This window comes from Anopheles gambiae, chromosome 2 (assembly GCF_943734735.2).
Source record: "Anopheles gambiae chromosome 2, idAnoGambNW_F1_1, whole genome shotgun sequence".
In the NCBI taxonomy this organism is placed as follows: domain Eukaryota; kingdom Metazoa; phylum Arthropoda; class Insecta; order Diptera; family Culicidae; genus Anopheles; species Anopheles gambiae.
The window spans coordinates 116,829,373-116,841,816 of record NC_064601.1 but is presented as its reverse complement, the minus strand read 5'-3'; the positions used below and the strand labels follow the sequence as shown (position 1 = coordinate 116,841,816).

Here is a 12,444-nt window from a genome sequence, read left to right as displayed (position 1 = left end):
GTTGATTAAAAGCCCCAATTTTTCTCGAATTCGGCACACGGACAAACGCACAAACACACACACACACACACGGTGCTGTGCTTTTGTTGGTGGTGTTTTGTGCACGCCAAAAATGTTTGCGCACGCTACTGTGTATGTGTGTCCTGTCTCACTCTCTCACTCTCTCTCTCAGTGTCTCCTTGGACGCTTTGCTTGTGTGCGTTTCTGTGTGTGCTGATTATCCTTTCCGATTCAGGAGAGCGCTGAAAGGGCAAAACGCATCCTTCCGTAGGGTTTATTATTGAATCGCTTCCTTCGAGTGTGACTTGACGTCTTTGCGAGCAGAGCGGCCGCAAGTGCTGGTGAAGAAGATGGGTGCGTGTTTGTGTGTGTGTGTGTGTCTCGGAATTTATGCGTGCAAGTGTCCTGATGGAATTTCATTCCGTTCATTACATTTTTGCACTTGTTTTTTTGGAAACCTATTTTTCATGTGCATCAACCTTTGCCGGGGATAGAAGGGTCATTGTCAAACATTCGGCGAAGGCCGGAGTACACAAAACCATCAACTCACGATTAGGTTTGGAGGGTTCCTGGAAGGGATATGATTCATCAAACGATAACGAGTGTGCAACGCAACATTAATAGGAAAGGGTTCTGTGTTTTTTTTTGATTAAGTAAACTCATTTGCGTCACCCGCTTTTTTGTGACGAGGAGAACGGTCTTTCGTGAGTCTGTGGCTCTAAACTTCCCAAGTATCGGTGCGTCCTTGAAAGCTGAAACTCTCGTGTGGGGACAGCACGAAAAGCAAGCTTTGAAGAAAGCATCAATGAATTAGAGCGAGAGCAACAGTACTTGGCCGATGGTGGTTGTGTTGGCTCCGAATGGGGGAGGTGATGTGCGGGCAGAATAAAGTTGAATCAAAAGAAACGCGAGGCATTTATTTCGCATTGGAGTAGAAGAAGAAACCATTCAATGTCATGAAAGCGACAGTAGGTACGACAGTGTGTGATTGTGCTGATGATTTAAAGGTGTGTGCTGTGCTCGAGAAGCTCGAGAAGCGAAAAAAATAAATCGTCGCACACGTTGATGAGATTGCTCTTTTAAGTGCATGCGTGCGTGTGCGCGAGTGTTTGTGTTCCTTCTCCTCGCGTGCGTGTGTGGTGATCATCATCGCGGATGATGTGTGATTTGTTTCATTAAAAAGCGCTGCAATTCTATGCTTATCTGGGCTCTGTTTTTACTCTCTATTGGTGATTTTTCTTTAGCAAGGTGTTTTTAGTGTTTGTTGTTAGTGTATTGTGCCGCGCCGTGTGCTAGAGAGAGAGAGAGTGTGTGTGCGGTGTGTGCTGCGCGTACCTGTGCGTACGGTTTCGTGCAGGTGTTGCGGTGGTGGTGGTGGTGGTGGTGGTAGTGGGTTGCGCAGGGTTTAGACACATTACCCTTCGCAAACTGCTCATTGCATCCCAAAGTCCCCCCCGCTCCCCAAAACCAACTCTCTGAGGCTGAGGGTTTCCGGAGCTGCTGCAGCATAGCGACGACGGACGCGCGCGCGGTCCAACGCACACTTTCTATCTCGGACGGAAAACGGGATCATCATCAGTGAGAAACCATGTCGGACAAAATCAGAGTAGCCGTGCGGGTTCGCCCCTTCAACCGGCGAGGTAAGGACGAGAGCTGTTTGTCTCATTTTAGGCGAAAAGAAAAAGTCACAAAGTGAATGGAAGCGGCAAGAAGGTGGAGGTGGATGACATGGCAGCTAGACAGGCAGCTGCCGCTGGTCGCTGGTGAGAATTACTCATAGCAAGCCGTCATCGCGCCATATGAAACACTCCTCCGCACGGCTCACGCCGACCGAACAAGAGGAGGAGGAGGAAGGAAACGTACGGACAAAGGAATAAAGTAGAAATCACTCACAAGCGACTGAACCCGCGTGCCCCACTGGTGGCGTCTCATGCTGGACGTGACGTCAAAATCATTAGTCAGCTTTACACAGACAGAGCTCGACTCGTACATGTCCACATGGTGTCGTGATCGAACAATTTTCCCTGCGCTACCAGAGAGAGCTTCCGGTGCCGATTGCCCGCAGCCGAGTCCCCGGATAAGGGATTAATATTCTAAAACCATTTACCAACGCCAAGGGACGGTGCCGCCTTTTTCCCATTCACGTTGTGGCTTTGTCTTTTTTCCTTCCTCCTTCCTGCGTGCTTCCCTTTATAATCGTATAGTATCTAACACACACCCCTTCTCTCTTTTTCCATGTGCAATTTTTCCTTTCCAGAACTCGAACTGGCCACAGAAAACGTGATAGAAATGAATGGTACACAGACGATTTTGAAATATCCTGCCAGCCTAGATAAAATGGAAAGGTAAGGCCGCTTCACCAAACTCCGCACCCTCCTACCCTACCCTAGCCGCGGCGGGTCCGGTTCGTCACCGCCAGCGCATGAAATATGCAAGTTTCACACAACTCAACAACATTTCCCCCCCTAAACTCGCCAATCAGCACCCTGAATGGGGTGGGAATGGGGAGGGCAAAACTCGACAACGTGTTCCAAAACCAAAAAGCCAAATATGCGTGTGCCCGGGGTCGTCGAAGCTTTCCAGTTGTTCGAGGTGAATGGTTAGAATGGTCGATTGGAGGAGCAGGAGGAAGGGGTAAAGAGAAAGAGAGAAGAAAAAAACAGCACGATGAAACGCAAACGGAAATCAAAACAGAGAATTATTTAAGCGCACGTTCTACGTTCACCTGCACCAACCACCACCACCACGACCATCACACACACGCGCACGCAAGAGTTGATCAAGCAGTGGGCGGAGTGGTGGTGGTGGCAAGGAGCTAACGAGACGAAGGTCCTGGAAATGGAAAGCAAAGTGCCTATCCCCAGTTCCCCTATAGCTCGTTTGTTCTATCCAAATCGAATGAAGTATGGAAGGACCTCAGGGGCGCAATGTACACCACCACCAATGTGTGGGGCCGCCGATGACTCGCTGCGGGGTTGGAGGCAAGCCAGTTGGAGGTCATTCATTCTTACGCACTCTAGCGAGTTATAAAATGAACATCGACGGGTGGGGTGCGCTGGGAGGTAGTTTAGCATAAAATACTTACGAAAGAATCCAACTCCACCAACTCCGGGGTCGGTCATCGCCTTCTTCACGCGCCATCCACACCGAATCCGGAGTGATTGCTTCGATAGTATAACGTGTATAGTATGGGTTCTCGATAGAAGCCTTTTTGTCGATGGATTGGTGTGTTTGGGAGGATTTATTGGGTTTCCCGATTGTTGTTTGTTTAAACCCTTTAGGGGGAATTCATTCCAAGGGTAAACGTAGGAAGAAAGCTCCCTGAAACTGAAGAATGCATGAAGAATATGCTGTATTTGTACTACCAGCTGATGGGTTGAAGAGTTGTAGGTTGTTTGAAAACCCGATTTGTAATTAGAATACTGTAAAATGAACGATCTTGTGTTGCTAACGTGTCAGCAGTGGCGCTCTCACCGTACGTTGCAACTCAATTAATTTGCCTCCATAATTAAGCGGCGCATAAATCACGCGAAAATATTAATGAGACCGAAAACGAGAGGACAACATTTTATCACTGTCCCTGCTGCTGCTGTGTTGCTGCTGTGTCCTTTTCCTTCTGTCGGTGTTGGTCCGTAAAGGGTTTAGGTACACGTACACACCGAAAATTCGTTACGACGATGATGATGGCGTGTTACATTTTGTCCCAGGGTAGGTTTTCGCTCTGTGTGCCATATTTCCCTTCGGGGTTGGAAGGAAGGAAAATCCATTGTACTGAACGGTCCCTCCATCTTCTGTTTTTTTTACAAGCACCGTCTTTTCTTGCCTGCCATTCTCTTGGCATTTATATGACAGTATCATAATTATTTCTTTTTGACATTTTCGGGGGGAATTGGTGGAGGATGTAGAGGGGGGCTGTAGCGTAGGAGTAGAATAATTTGAAGTAGTATCCACGACGTACTCCTACACCGACCGCCCGTTTCATCGAACGTTTTCTACCGTGCCTGCTCCATTCTAAGGATTATTGTACAATTTCTTGGAGTACGGGACAAGCCTTCCTTCCAGTTTGTGCATGCCCTATATTACCAAAGCGATTGTGTGTCGTAGCTATTGTTTCACGTACACCGAATCGATTTTCGCATCACATCGCCGTCGTGCGCATCCTGTATCTCTCTCTCCTTCAATGAAGAGAGGTGGCTTTCGCAATGAAACGCTGTTGCGCTGCGTTTATGAGTTTTCCGCTTCGCTATCACATCGCTCCGACCGGTCCGATGGTTGAAGAGTCCTTGCGAAAGCAATATATAAATGCACACCGGTGGAGGAGAGGGCCCTCAAGGTGTGTGTGTGGTACAGGTGTAGCGAGCGAAGGAAGCGAAACACGACACAATCAAAAGCTCCTTTTGCTGCTGGTTGCTGTGACAGGTGGTGAATGGGTTGTTGGCGGTTCGTCGCTTGGTGGGTTTTGTGTCATCACCCCGTCGTGAGCGAGGGAAAGGGAGAGAGAGAGAGGGTATTGTCATTGGCCTATGAGCAAGAAATAAAACAACCTTAAGCACATCCTCACACACACACATCGAAATGTTGCAACGGAAATGCTACCCCATCGACGATAGATACACCACGAGGGGCGAATATCGTGCCGGGGGGGCCACTTCGACGAGGCTCTTTGCGCGAGATTGCGTGGCCGCCGTTTGATACGAAATCGAAAATCGACCCCAAAAAGACACCCGCACCAGCGTTTTGGAGTGGCGCGTGTTTGACTCACCTGATGGTGGGTGGCGAAGAAGAAGGAGGGTCGCTTTGTGGACCGCTAGAATTCAGTACCCACCCGCACGGCTTACGGTGAAGGGGAGTGTGTGCCCCTCTGTTGCTGCAGAGGAAGCGTTTTTGGAGCGCGCGCGTGTGCAATTTGCTACTTCTTTTGGTGTGTCGCGTACAAGTCTTCGCGGTCGCTTCGTTCGGTGGTGAGATACGGTGTTGGTGGCACTCCTGTGGTGGCCGCGACTAGTGTCGGAATGGGTGACGAGGAGGAGGAAGAGGACGAGGACGAGCTGTGGACGGCACTGGCAGAGGTGATCCAACGCCGACCAACAGCGCCCGAGGATGGCTGGGGACGACGCCACCGCCGGCGATGGGTCAACCTGCTCGACCTGGTGCGACGCTGGATAAGGACGGTTTTTGCACTGGCACGGAACCGCATGGCCCGGGCAGTGCTGTCACCTTGGGCTGAAAATAACAATTATTTATTTTCGTACAGTAGCATAACTACCAGCAGTAGTAGTAGTAGTAGTAGTAGTAGCACTATCACAACTACCACCACCACTACCATCTGCACCGGAAATGGACGGTGAGTCTCCAGTTTCAAACACACATCTAATCTGAAACTAAAGGTAGACCAAAGGCCTGCTAGATGGAGGTCCTTCCGTGTGCACAAACACACTGCCGGTCCTTCGACGATGTGCGGAGAGGTACATCATCACCATCACACAATCAAAGCAGGCGAACGAACACGGCAGTGGCTCGTGGTGTGGTGTGGTGTGGTGTGGTCGCCTGCAAGGCCTTTTGGGCTCATCATTGTGGGGTTTTTATTTTTCCAAAAAGGATATACATATACCTGGGAGTTGTCGTTGGTCGACGTGGCGTGGCATGGTGGTAGGGGTGCCGTATTCGATCGGTCCATTGCACAATCGAAAGACACTGCGAGGAGCACGAGACGGCGCTGTGAAACGTGTGCTCCGAGGCAGAAACCGAGGAGACAACCGAACCGAACGAGTGATTGTTGTGTGTTCCGTCTCCAACTGTGTGTATCATCGTCAAGCAATCACTTCCTTTTCCTTCGCTCTCTCTCTCTCTCTCTGGCTCTGCAATCAATAATTCAGCTGCGGGCTTCATTAGGGTGGGGTGGTGGTGGTACGCTCGCCCGTATTAGCTGGAGCTCTCTTATGGGCTTAAGCAGGAAGTTTGCTTTGCACAGCCCCGAGCTCAGCTCGGTCTCGGTTTTATTGGTAATTTACATTACATTATCGTTATGAATCAATTCTGGGGTTTCTTTTAACGTAACCGCACAAGCATTTAATATTGGCGAGCTGATAAAACATTCAGCTGCTTGCTGCCGGGTCGATTATGTTTTTTTTTATTATTCCCAGAAAGGTAGCGCAAAACTTTGACCGATTTTATCGATGACCTAAAGCCTCCCATCGCACCCTTATTTGTCAACTTCAGTTCGCGCTGTCTCGCGCTCTCTTGTGTTTCTTTTTGCGTGTTATCAATTCTTCGTAACCGAGTTGATATCATCTTCTCTAGGAAAGACCTTCACTTTCTGGCCCTTGCGGGGAGGGTTGAAAACAAACGGGTGCGGCTGTGTGCTCTGTCATCCGCCAGCACACTGCCAGCTCTCCTCCCATTCCCGTCGCAAAGGTGTCAAAAAGTCAACAAAATTAGCACGAACCTGTCAGTCACACCGTGCACGGTCGCTGCTGCTGGTGGTGGTGGTGGTCCACCCGTTTGGTTGTGTGAAAGCGAGAGGATTTTGTTCAGACACAGGGACCCAAGCACAGGGACAACAGGGTTTTGGAGACGCGGGAAAATGCAATTCAATCTTTTCTTGTCCAACCAACAACACACGTGATGGGAAGGGAGGGATCCAATGATTTGCATTGTGGCTCATCGTTTCTTTATCGCAGTTGACTGGTGGCTCGTGAATACTGAACATGAGTATACGGCACTGCTTTTCCCGGCCTGCTGGGACGTAATATTTTGCAATCTGCTTTGCCTACACCACCAGTGTGTCCGTGCGCATCCTAAGCATAATGTCGTTCCCTATGCCATCCCATTCCCGTTTCCAAGTGCTTCCGTGGAGCCTGGAATCCCGATAAAATAGGACACAAACGCACACAGACAGACAGCACACTATATTCATATCGCTTTTCTTTATTTTATTTTCTACTTTGACCATTGTTGGCAACGTCGCCTTTCTTGCAAAAAGGGGGATGGATTCGGGGATACACTTCTCTCCGGAAGTGCTGGGAACGGAAACCCGGGGAGAGCAGGAGGAGGGGGGTTTGCACACATAATTCGATGCCATCAAGTCTGGAGCGCGGTCGACGGTTGGGCGTCTCCAGCCAGCTTGTGTGAAAGAAGAAGCTGGGCAAAATGGTTGTTTGTGCCCGAATGGCCACCGTCTAGCGCAGACACTCGGTCGGCGGTATCACCACCTCACACGGGACAGGAAGAAGCATTTGCTTGGGCTCTTCTTCCTTTGCTGATAATGGAGCCTACAGTGTCGTTAAATCTGTCGGAAAGAGTTGGTGTACGCTTTCCTGTCGTTTTCGTCCGTACCGTAGTTTGTCCTTTTTCCCCTTTTGGCCGTCTGTGGCGTGGGGAAGAATATCTCCCAGGAATTGGGATTTCTTTTCTTACCGTGCCAAAAAGGAAAGCAAATCCCATCCCTCCCCAACCGAGACATTGATACATTACGCACTTGCTGTGACTGTATTTGTGTAAGTGTGTATTTTCTCTCTTTTTTTTAGCTTGTTTGTTTTGTCACTGAGGTGAAAGATAGATTTTCAAAGCGCTTTCGATGGAAAAACTTTTCCACCGCTCTTTTTTTGCCGTGTTATGGTTGGAGCTTTTTTTGGTGTGACTGTTGGTTTGTTTCAGCTCTTCTCCACCGAGCCACACGACCCCAAAGTGTCTTCGGATCGGAAAATGAAAAATGTGTGTTACTTGTCTTTGCGGGGAATTTCGATCGATCCGCGGTCACGCCATCGCAATCACGGAAGTTGCCCCATTAAACCGTGCGCGCGGGTGCAGTTGTGGTGGCGGGCACACGCAGCAATGGGGGGAAAGGGAGTACAGTTAGCGAGAAAGGCCAACCTGCCACCAAAAATCGATGCATTTGAGGTGTATTTGGTTCCGTCCATGGGGGAATTTATTTTCTCTTCTTTTTTGAACGTTTGGGTTCGACGTGCTTTTTTCCCTTTTCCGAGTGCTCCAATTTCTTATCACTTAAAACCCCCATGACGCTGCGGTTGGTGCGATGTGCGGTCGCGAGCGTGTTTGTATTTTTTGGGCAGTATCATCCGGTGTATCTTCGTGCCATTCCCCCTGCCATGTTGTGTTCTACCCTGTGAATAGCACACGAGAAACGTACGTCGGCGGCACCTGCACCAGCTTATGCCTTTGGCTGTTGCCTCCAAACCCCTCCTCACAGGCCCAGCTGTCCGGGTGTGTGCGATGGACGTGTTCAGGTCAGCCGGGGCGATAACATACATTTTTATACAGAAAAATGCCAACGTGTGCTTCACAGCATAGGGGGGTAGGGTGGGGGGGGGAGGGGGCCTGGTAGTGGGGAGAACCATTGCATTTCAACCTGTCCGGTCGGTCGGTCGGTCGGTGGGCTTATTGCTATCAGAGGTGGCCGCCGATAAGGGCTACCTCTCAACTGTAAAACCAGTTTCGCTGCACTATCGCTACTTTCACGATAATGTAAAATAGAACGGTTTAAAGTTTAATTAGCGTCTGCTTGGGCTGGTGGGGTGACGGTAACTATAGCAGTCGCTTATGTAGCAGCATCGAAAGCGAGGCACGTTTGCACAGTAGTCTAGTGTGCCATGCAATTTAAATGAAATCGACTTTCAATATGCTTCGGCTTATTGGTCTTAACTATGGTAGCATAAAATGAATGAAATATCTATTCTATGTTATTGGGGTGATGATTACAGCGACGAAAGTTAGCAACATAAGACCCTCAATCGTAATGATGTCCAGCACTTCATGAACTATGCACGTTATAGGCTTAGGAAAAGGAAGCTTTCTTCGAAAATCCCCAACGCACTAAAACCATCCTGCTAATGTCTTCCGGATGTATCCTAATCCAGAATCTGTCGGCCACATGGCCCATGCGATTGAGCAATTTATTTGCTGCCCCAACCGATAGGAACGTTAACAGCCGAGCTTACTTCCCTTTCCCCTGTCCCCCTGTCGTCCAGCCATAATCGGAAGCTTCCTTCCTTCTATAATGAGTCAAAGATCATCGGACGAATGGTATGTTCGGGCCGTAATCATAGCAATTTTAGTGCATGGCCGGCGAAAAATCGTTCAACAGGTTCGGCGCACGATTCGATTGCGGCCCCCATCCTCCGGGCAAGCAAGACGATGATGTCCCCGGGTCGTCTTCCATGTCGTCGGATGAGAGTTACTGATGCTCAGAAGCTGGTCTAGGAGGGAAGGACAAAACAGAGGGCGGTCGTGCTTTCTCGTGCGGTGTTGATGTTTGAGTCCACTTCTACCGTTCCTCCCAATATCGAGCAGTAGAGAAGTAATCGGTCTGTGTTGTGGCATTCAGTTGCCTCATTACGTGGCCCCTCTCGCTCCTTCCCCGAAAATGGCCCCGCTCGCCATGGACCATCTTTGCTGTACGCTTTTCGTAAACATTAATGTCTTCTTGTCATGCTTTTTCGGCATTGGGTTTCTGTTGAACGGCGGGGACTTGTGCAATGAGACGACTCGCTGTGCACTTGGGCCATGGTTCTGGTTATTTAGGGGAAGCATTATGGACCGTTTGGAGGAGCAATAGCAAACAGTAGCAGCAGCAGCAATTACGTACAGTCGATTTGTGTAGGCTAACAAAGGGAAAAGCAAAGATTACTTATTGATCAATCGACTCGGTTGGAGATGGGAAGGAGATCGTTTAGCATGAAGCGATGTACCTTTCGCAACGACCACCACACCATCTAGTTAAGGCAGGTCAGTTTGTGCTTTTCATGCACGTAAAGACAAGCAAGAGACCGTATTATCCGTTTGACAGTAATGGGATAAAGAAAGGAGGAGGGCCCAAAACAACCCAAAACCGAACCGAAAATATGCAAAATATGTCTCTGGTCTATTCGGGAACGCTCATTACGCATGCAATACGTGTCTGTCGGTCCAAGTCGAAGGCTCTATAGAAAGTGTTAGAACTTTTCGATTCGTGTCTTTGCCTCTCAAATGTCGATACAAAATTCACGTCTAATGTCACGCCTGCTGGCGCGTCGTGCGGCCAAGATCGGTTAAGCAATGTATGCAAATGCAAACGATAAATACAACCGCTGTGGGCCGGACGTTATCTCCTTTCCCGAAGTGTACACGGTACAACGAATCGCTAGGAGACATCTTTAGCGACCGACCAACTCCCCCAAACAACAACAACAAGTGGCGTGTTTACGGTACAAGTGGTTTTACAGGGAAATTCTTTCGCTGGGGAAAAGTTGCTGTACAAAAGTTCTTTTCTCCCTTGCCGACTCGCGCCACGAACCAGTTTGCCACTCTAATTCAATCACAGATGGGTGTTTTCATTGTAGTAGAGGAAAAACACGCGCAAAAACGCCCCGCAGGGGGTGGGCGATGGCCACCCTTGTTCAAGCTGTGTGTTGGTTTAACACACACACAGACACACTGGTTTTTGCAGATATCGTTTTGCATGATAACTGCTGCTTTTGACGGCTTTTTTCGCGTTACTGCTGCCGCCGCCCCGCCGAGCCATCCATCTATCAATGTTGAAGGGGAAAGTCAATGGGGGAATGGGAAATCACTACCCCTTTCTACACCTCGGCAGCGAGTGTGAAGAGTTGAAGAGAAGAAAAAGAAGCATGATGAGCCTCCTTTTATGGCATTTCATCACGCAATTCCCAGTGTGTGTGTGTGTGTGTGTGTGTGTTCTGGCTTGGATCCTAGAATGAGTGGGAAATTAATTTCCAACCAACGGATAAAAGGACATTGAGAAGCCAAGTGGGAGGAGAGAATCAAGTCGGAAATAGTATTTCCCTCTGTCAGTTAGTCCGTCAACGTGCGGTGTCCGGCCGAGAATGGAGCGACGGTGGTTTTTGTGGTCTCACTTCACAAACCAGGTGTGGCCCACTGACTGGTTGGTTGGGCCTGTGTTGTGAAGCGTGTTCGGGGAAGGATTTTAACCCCCCCCCCCCCCCTCCTGCTTTCCACTAATGTGTGACTTTATTTGTGCGTCGCCTACTACCACTACTACTCGCCCCTTTCGTCGTGGTGTGCTGCGATGTGGTCTTCCAGCTGGCGTAGTAGGGCTAATATTTTTAATTAGTTTGTCTCATAAATTCCCATCCCTCCCCATTCTTCTGCTGCTACTGTTGCATACTACTGGCGCCATCGTGACCACCGGGCACCATTTCCGTCGATAAACGGCAGCGAATAAATAAACCCATTACGACGCGGTCCCTTGGGGACGCTTAATCACGCCTTTTCACGGGCGGAAAACAGAGTGAGAGAGGGATGGATCTTTAGAAGTTTATGAGATTTTTCGCAGAATTGAGGTGTGTTGTGGTGCTGCCTTTTTTTTGTTCGGTATTAGAATAGATGGTGGGAATTATGGCTCGCTCTGCGGTGCTTGCACAATCTCTGTGTGGAGCTTCTTCTTTTGATGGCTGGAATTACTTTGCCTACTTTGATTTTGTTGACACTTGTTTGATACCACGTGCGTGCAACACGCTTGAAGCAGTTCGTAGAGCAGTTCGTAGAGTTGAAATGGCACGATGGGGGAAAGTTGCAAGAGAGAATGTCTTGTGTTTGTGTGATCGCTTCGAAATGACCAAACAAAAAATATACGACGACCGACCTACACACAACTCAAAGATGGAGGAGGTCTCTGGTGCGTAACTGCATTAATTACGGCATGTATTTTTTGTTTTATTTTTCGAGGGTCGCCAAAATGGGGCGAGATGAGCGAAGAAGACGAGCAAAATGCCACACAAGCCCCTCTCGACTCTTCCACCAAACAAGAGTAACACCATCCATGTTTCATGCTCTCTCTCTCTCTCAGTGCAATAAAGTGTGCTCCTCGTCATAAAGATAAGTAATTTGCTGGTTGGAATTGCACCACCACCACCATCACCACCACCGAGGGGGCGAGTCAGGGTGGAAAGCTTAACTTTCCAAACGCACGGAGGTATTCGGCTGTGCGCTGTGGTTTGTTCGATGTAAATTTAAAGATATGGCACTGCTGTAAAAACGGGGCCCGTTGTCGTTGTTACAGTTGTTAAAAACAATGCCTTCCAGTGTGAGATGATGGGTTGGTACTGTTGGCCTAATTTTAAGCTTTATTATTTGCAGAGCCCATAAACATACTGATTTTAATCGTAAATTAACAAAAAAGGAAGCAATGTAGGGCGTGAAAATGATAATGATATTTCGCCCGTTATCGTAAAGGACACCATTGGGCGAGATATTGTAATCTCTTTGCACAAATCAGTGGCGCAATTGGAGCAAGAGCACACGAGTTATGTGACAAATTGAGTCTGAATCGTTGATAATCGTTTGATAATGCCAATCGTGTGTGTAATCGCTTCGCTCGCCAGCGTCAGCAGCCTTCTCACCACGGTTACGTGTGCATTTTGAAGCTTGCAGTATGAAAATGCTCTGCATGCTGTTGTGTTGCTCTTG

General features: G+C 48.8%; 1 protein-coding gene across 7 annotated transcripts in view; it reads left to right on the top strand.

Moving 5' to 3' along the window:
- Positions 1-12,444, top strand: part of LOC1269637 (kinesin-like protein KIF13A) — a 29,197-nt gene that overhangs the window by 1,130 nt on the left and 15,623 nt on the right. For 6 of the 7 annotated variants that reach the window (XM_061663518.1, XM_061663523.1, XM_061663520.1 and 3 more), the window contains exons 2-3: positions 1,245-1,640; positions 2,258-2,345. In XM_061663518.1, coding sequence (XP_061519502.1) covers positions 1,589-1,640; positions 2,258-2,345 — 140 coding nt within the window. In that variant the 5' untranslated portion in view covers positions 1,245-1,588. Of the gene's footprint in view, positions 1-411; positions 1,008-1,244; positions 1,641-2,257; positions 2,346-12,444 lie in introns of those variants that run through there. The other variant, XM_061663524.1, reaches the window with a different exon arrangement.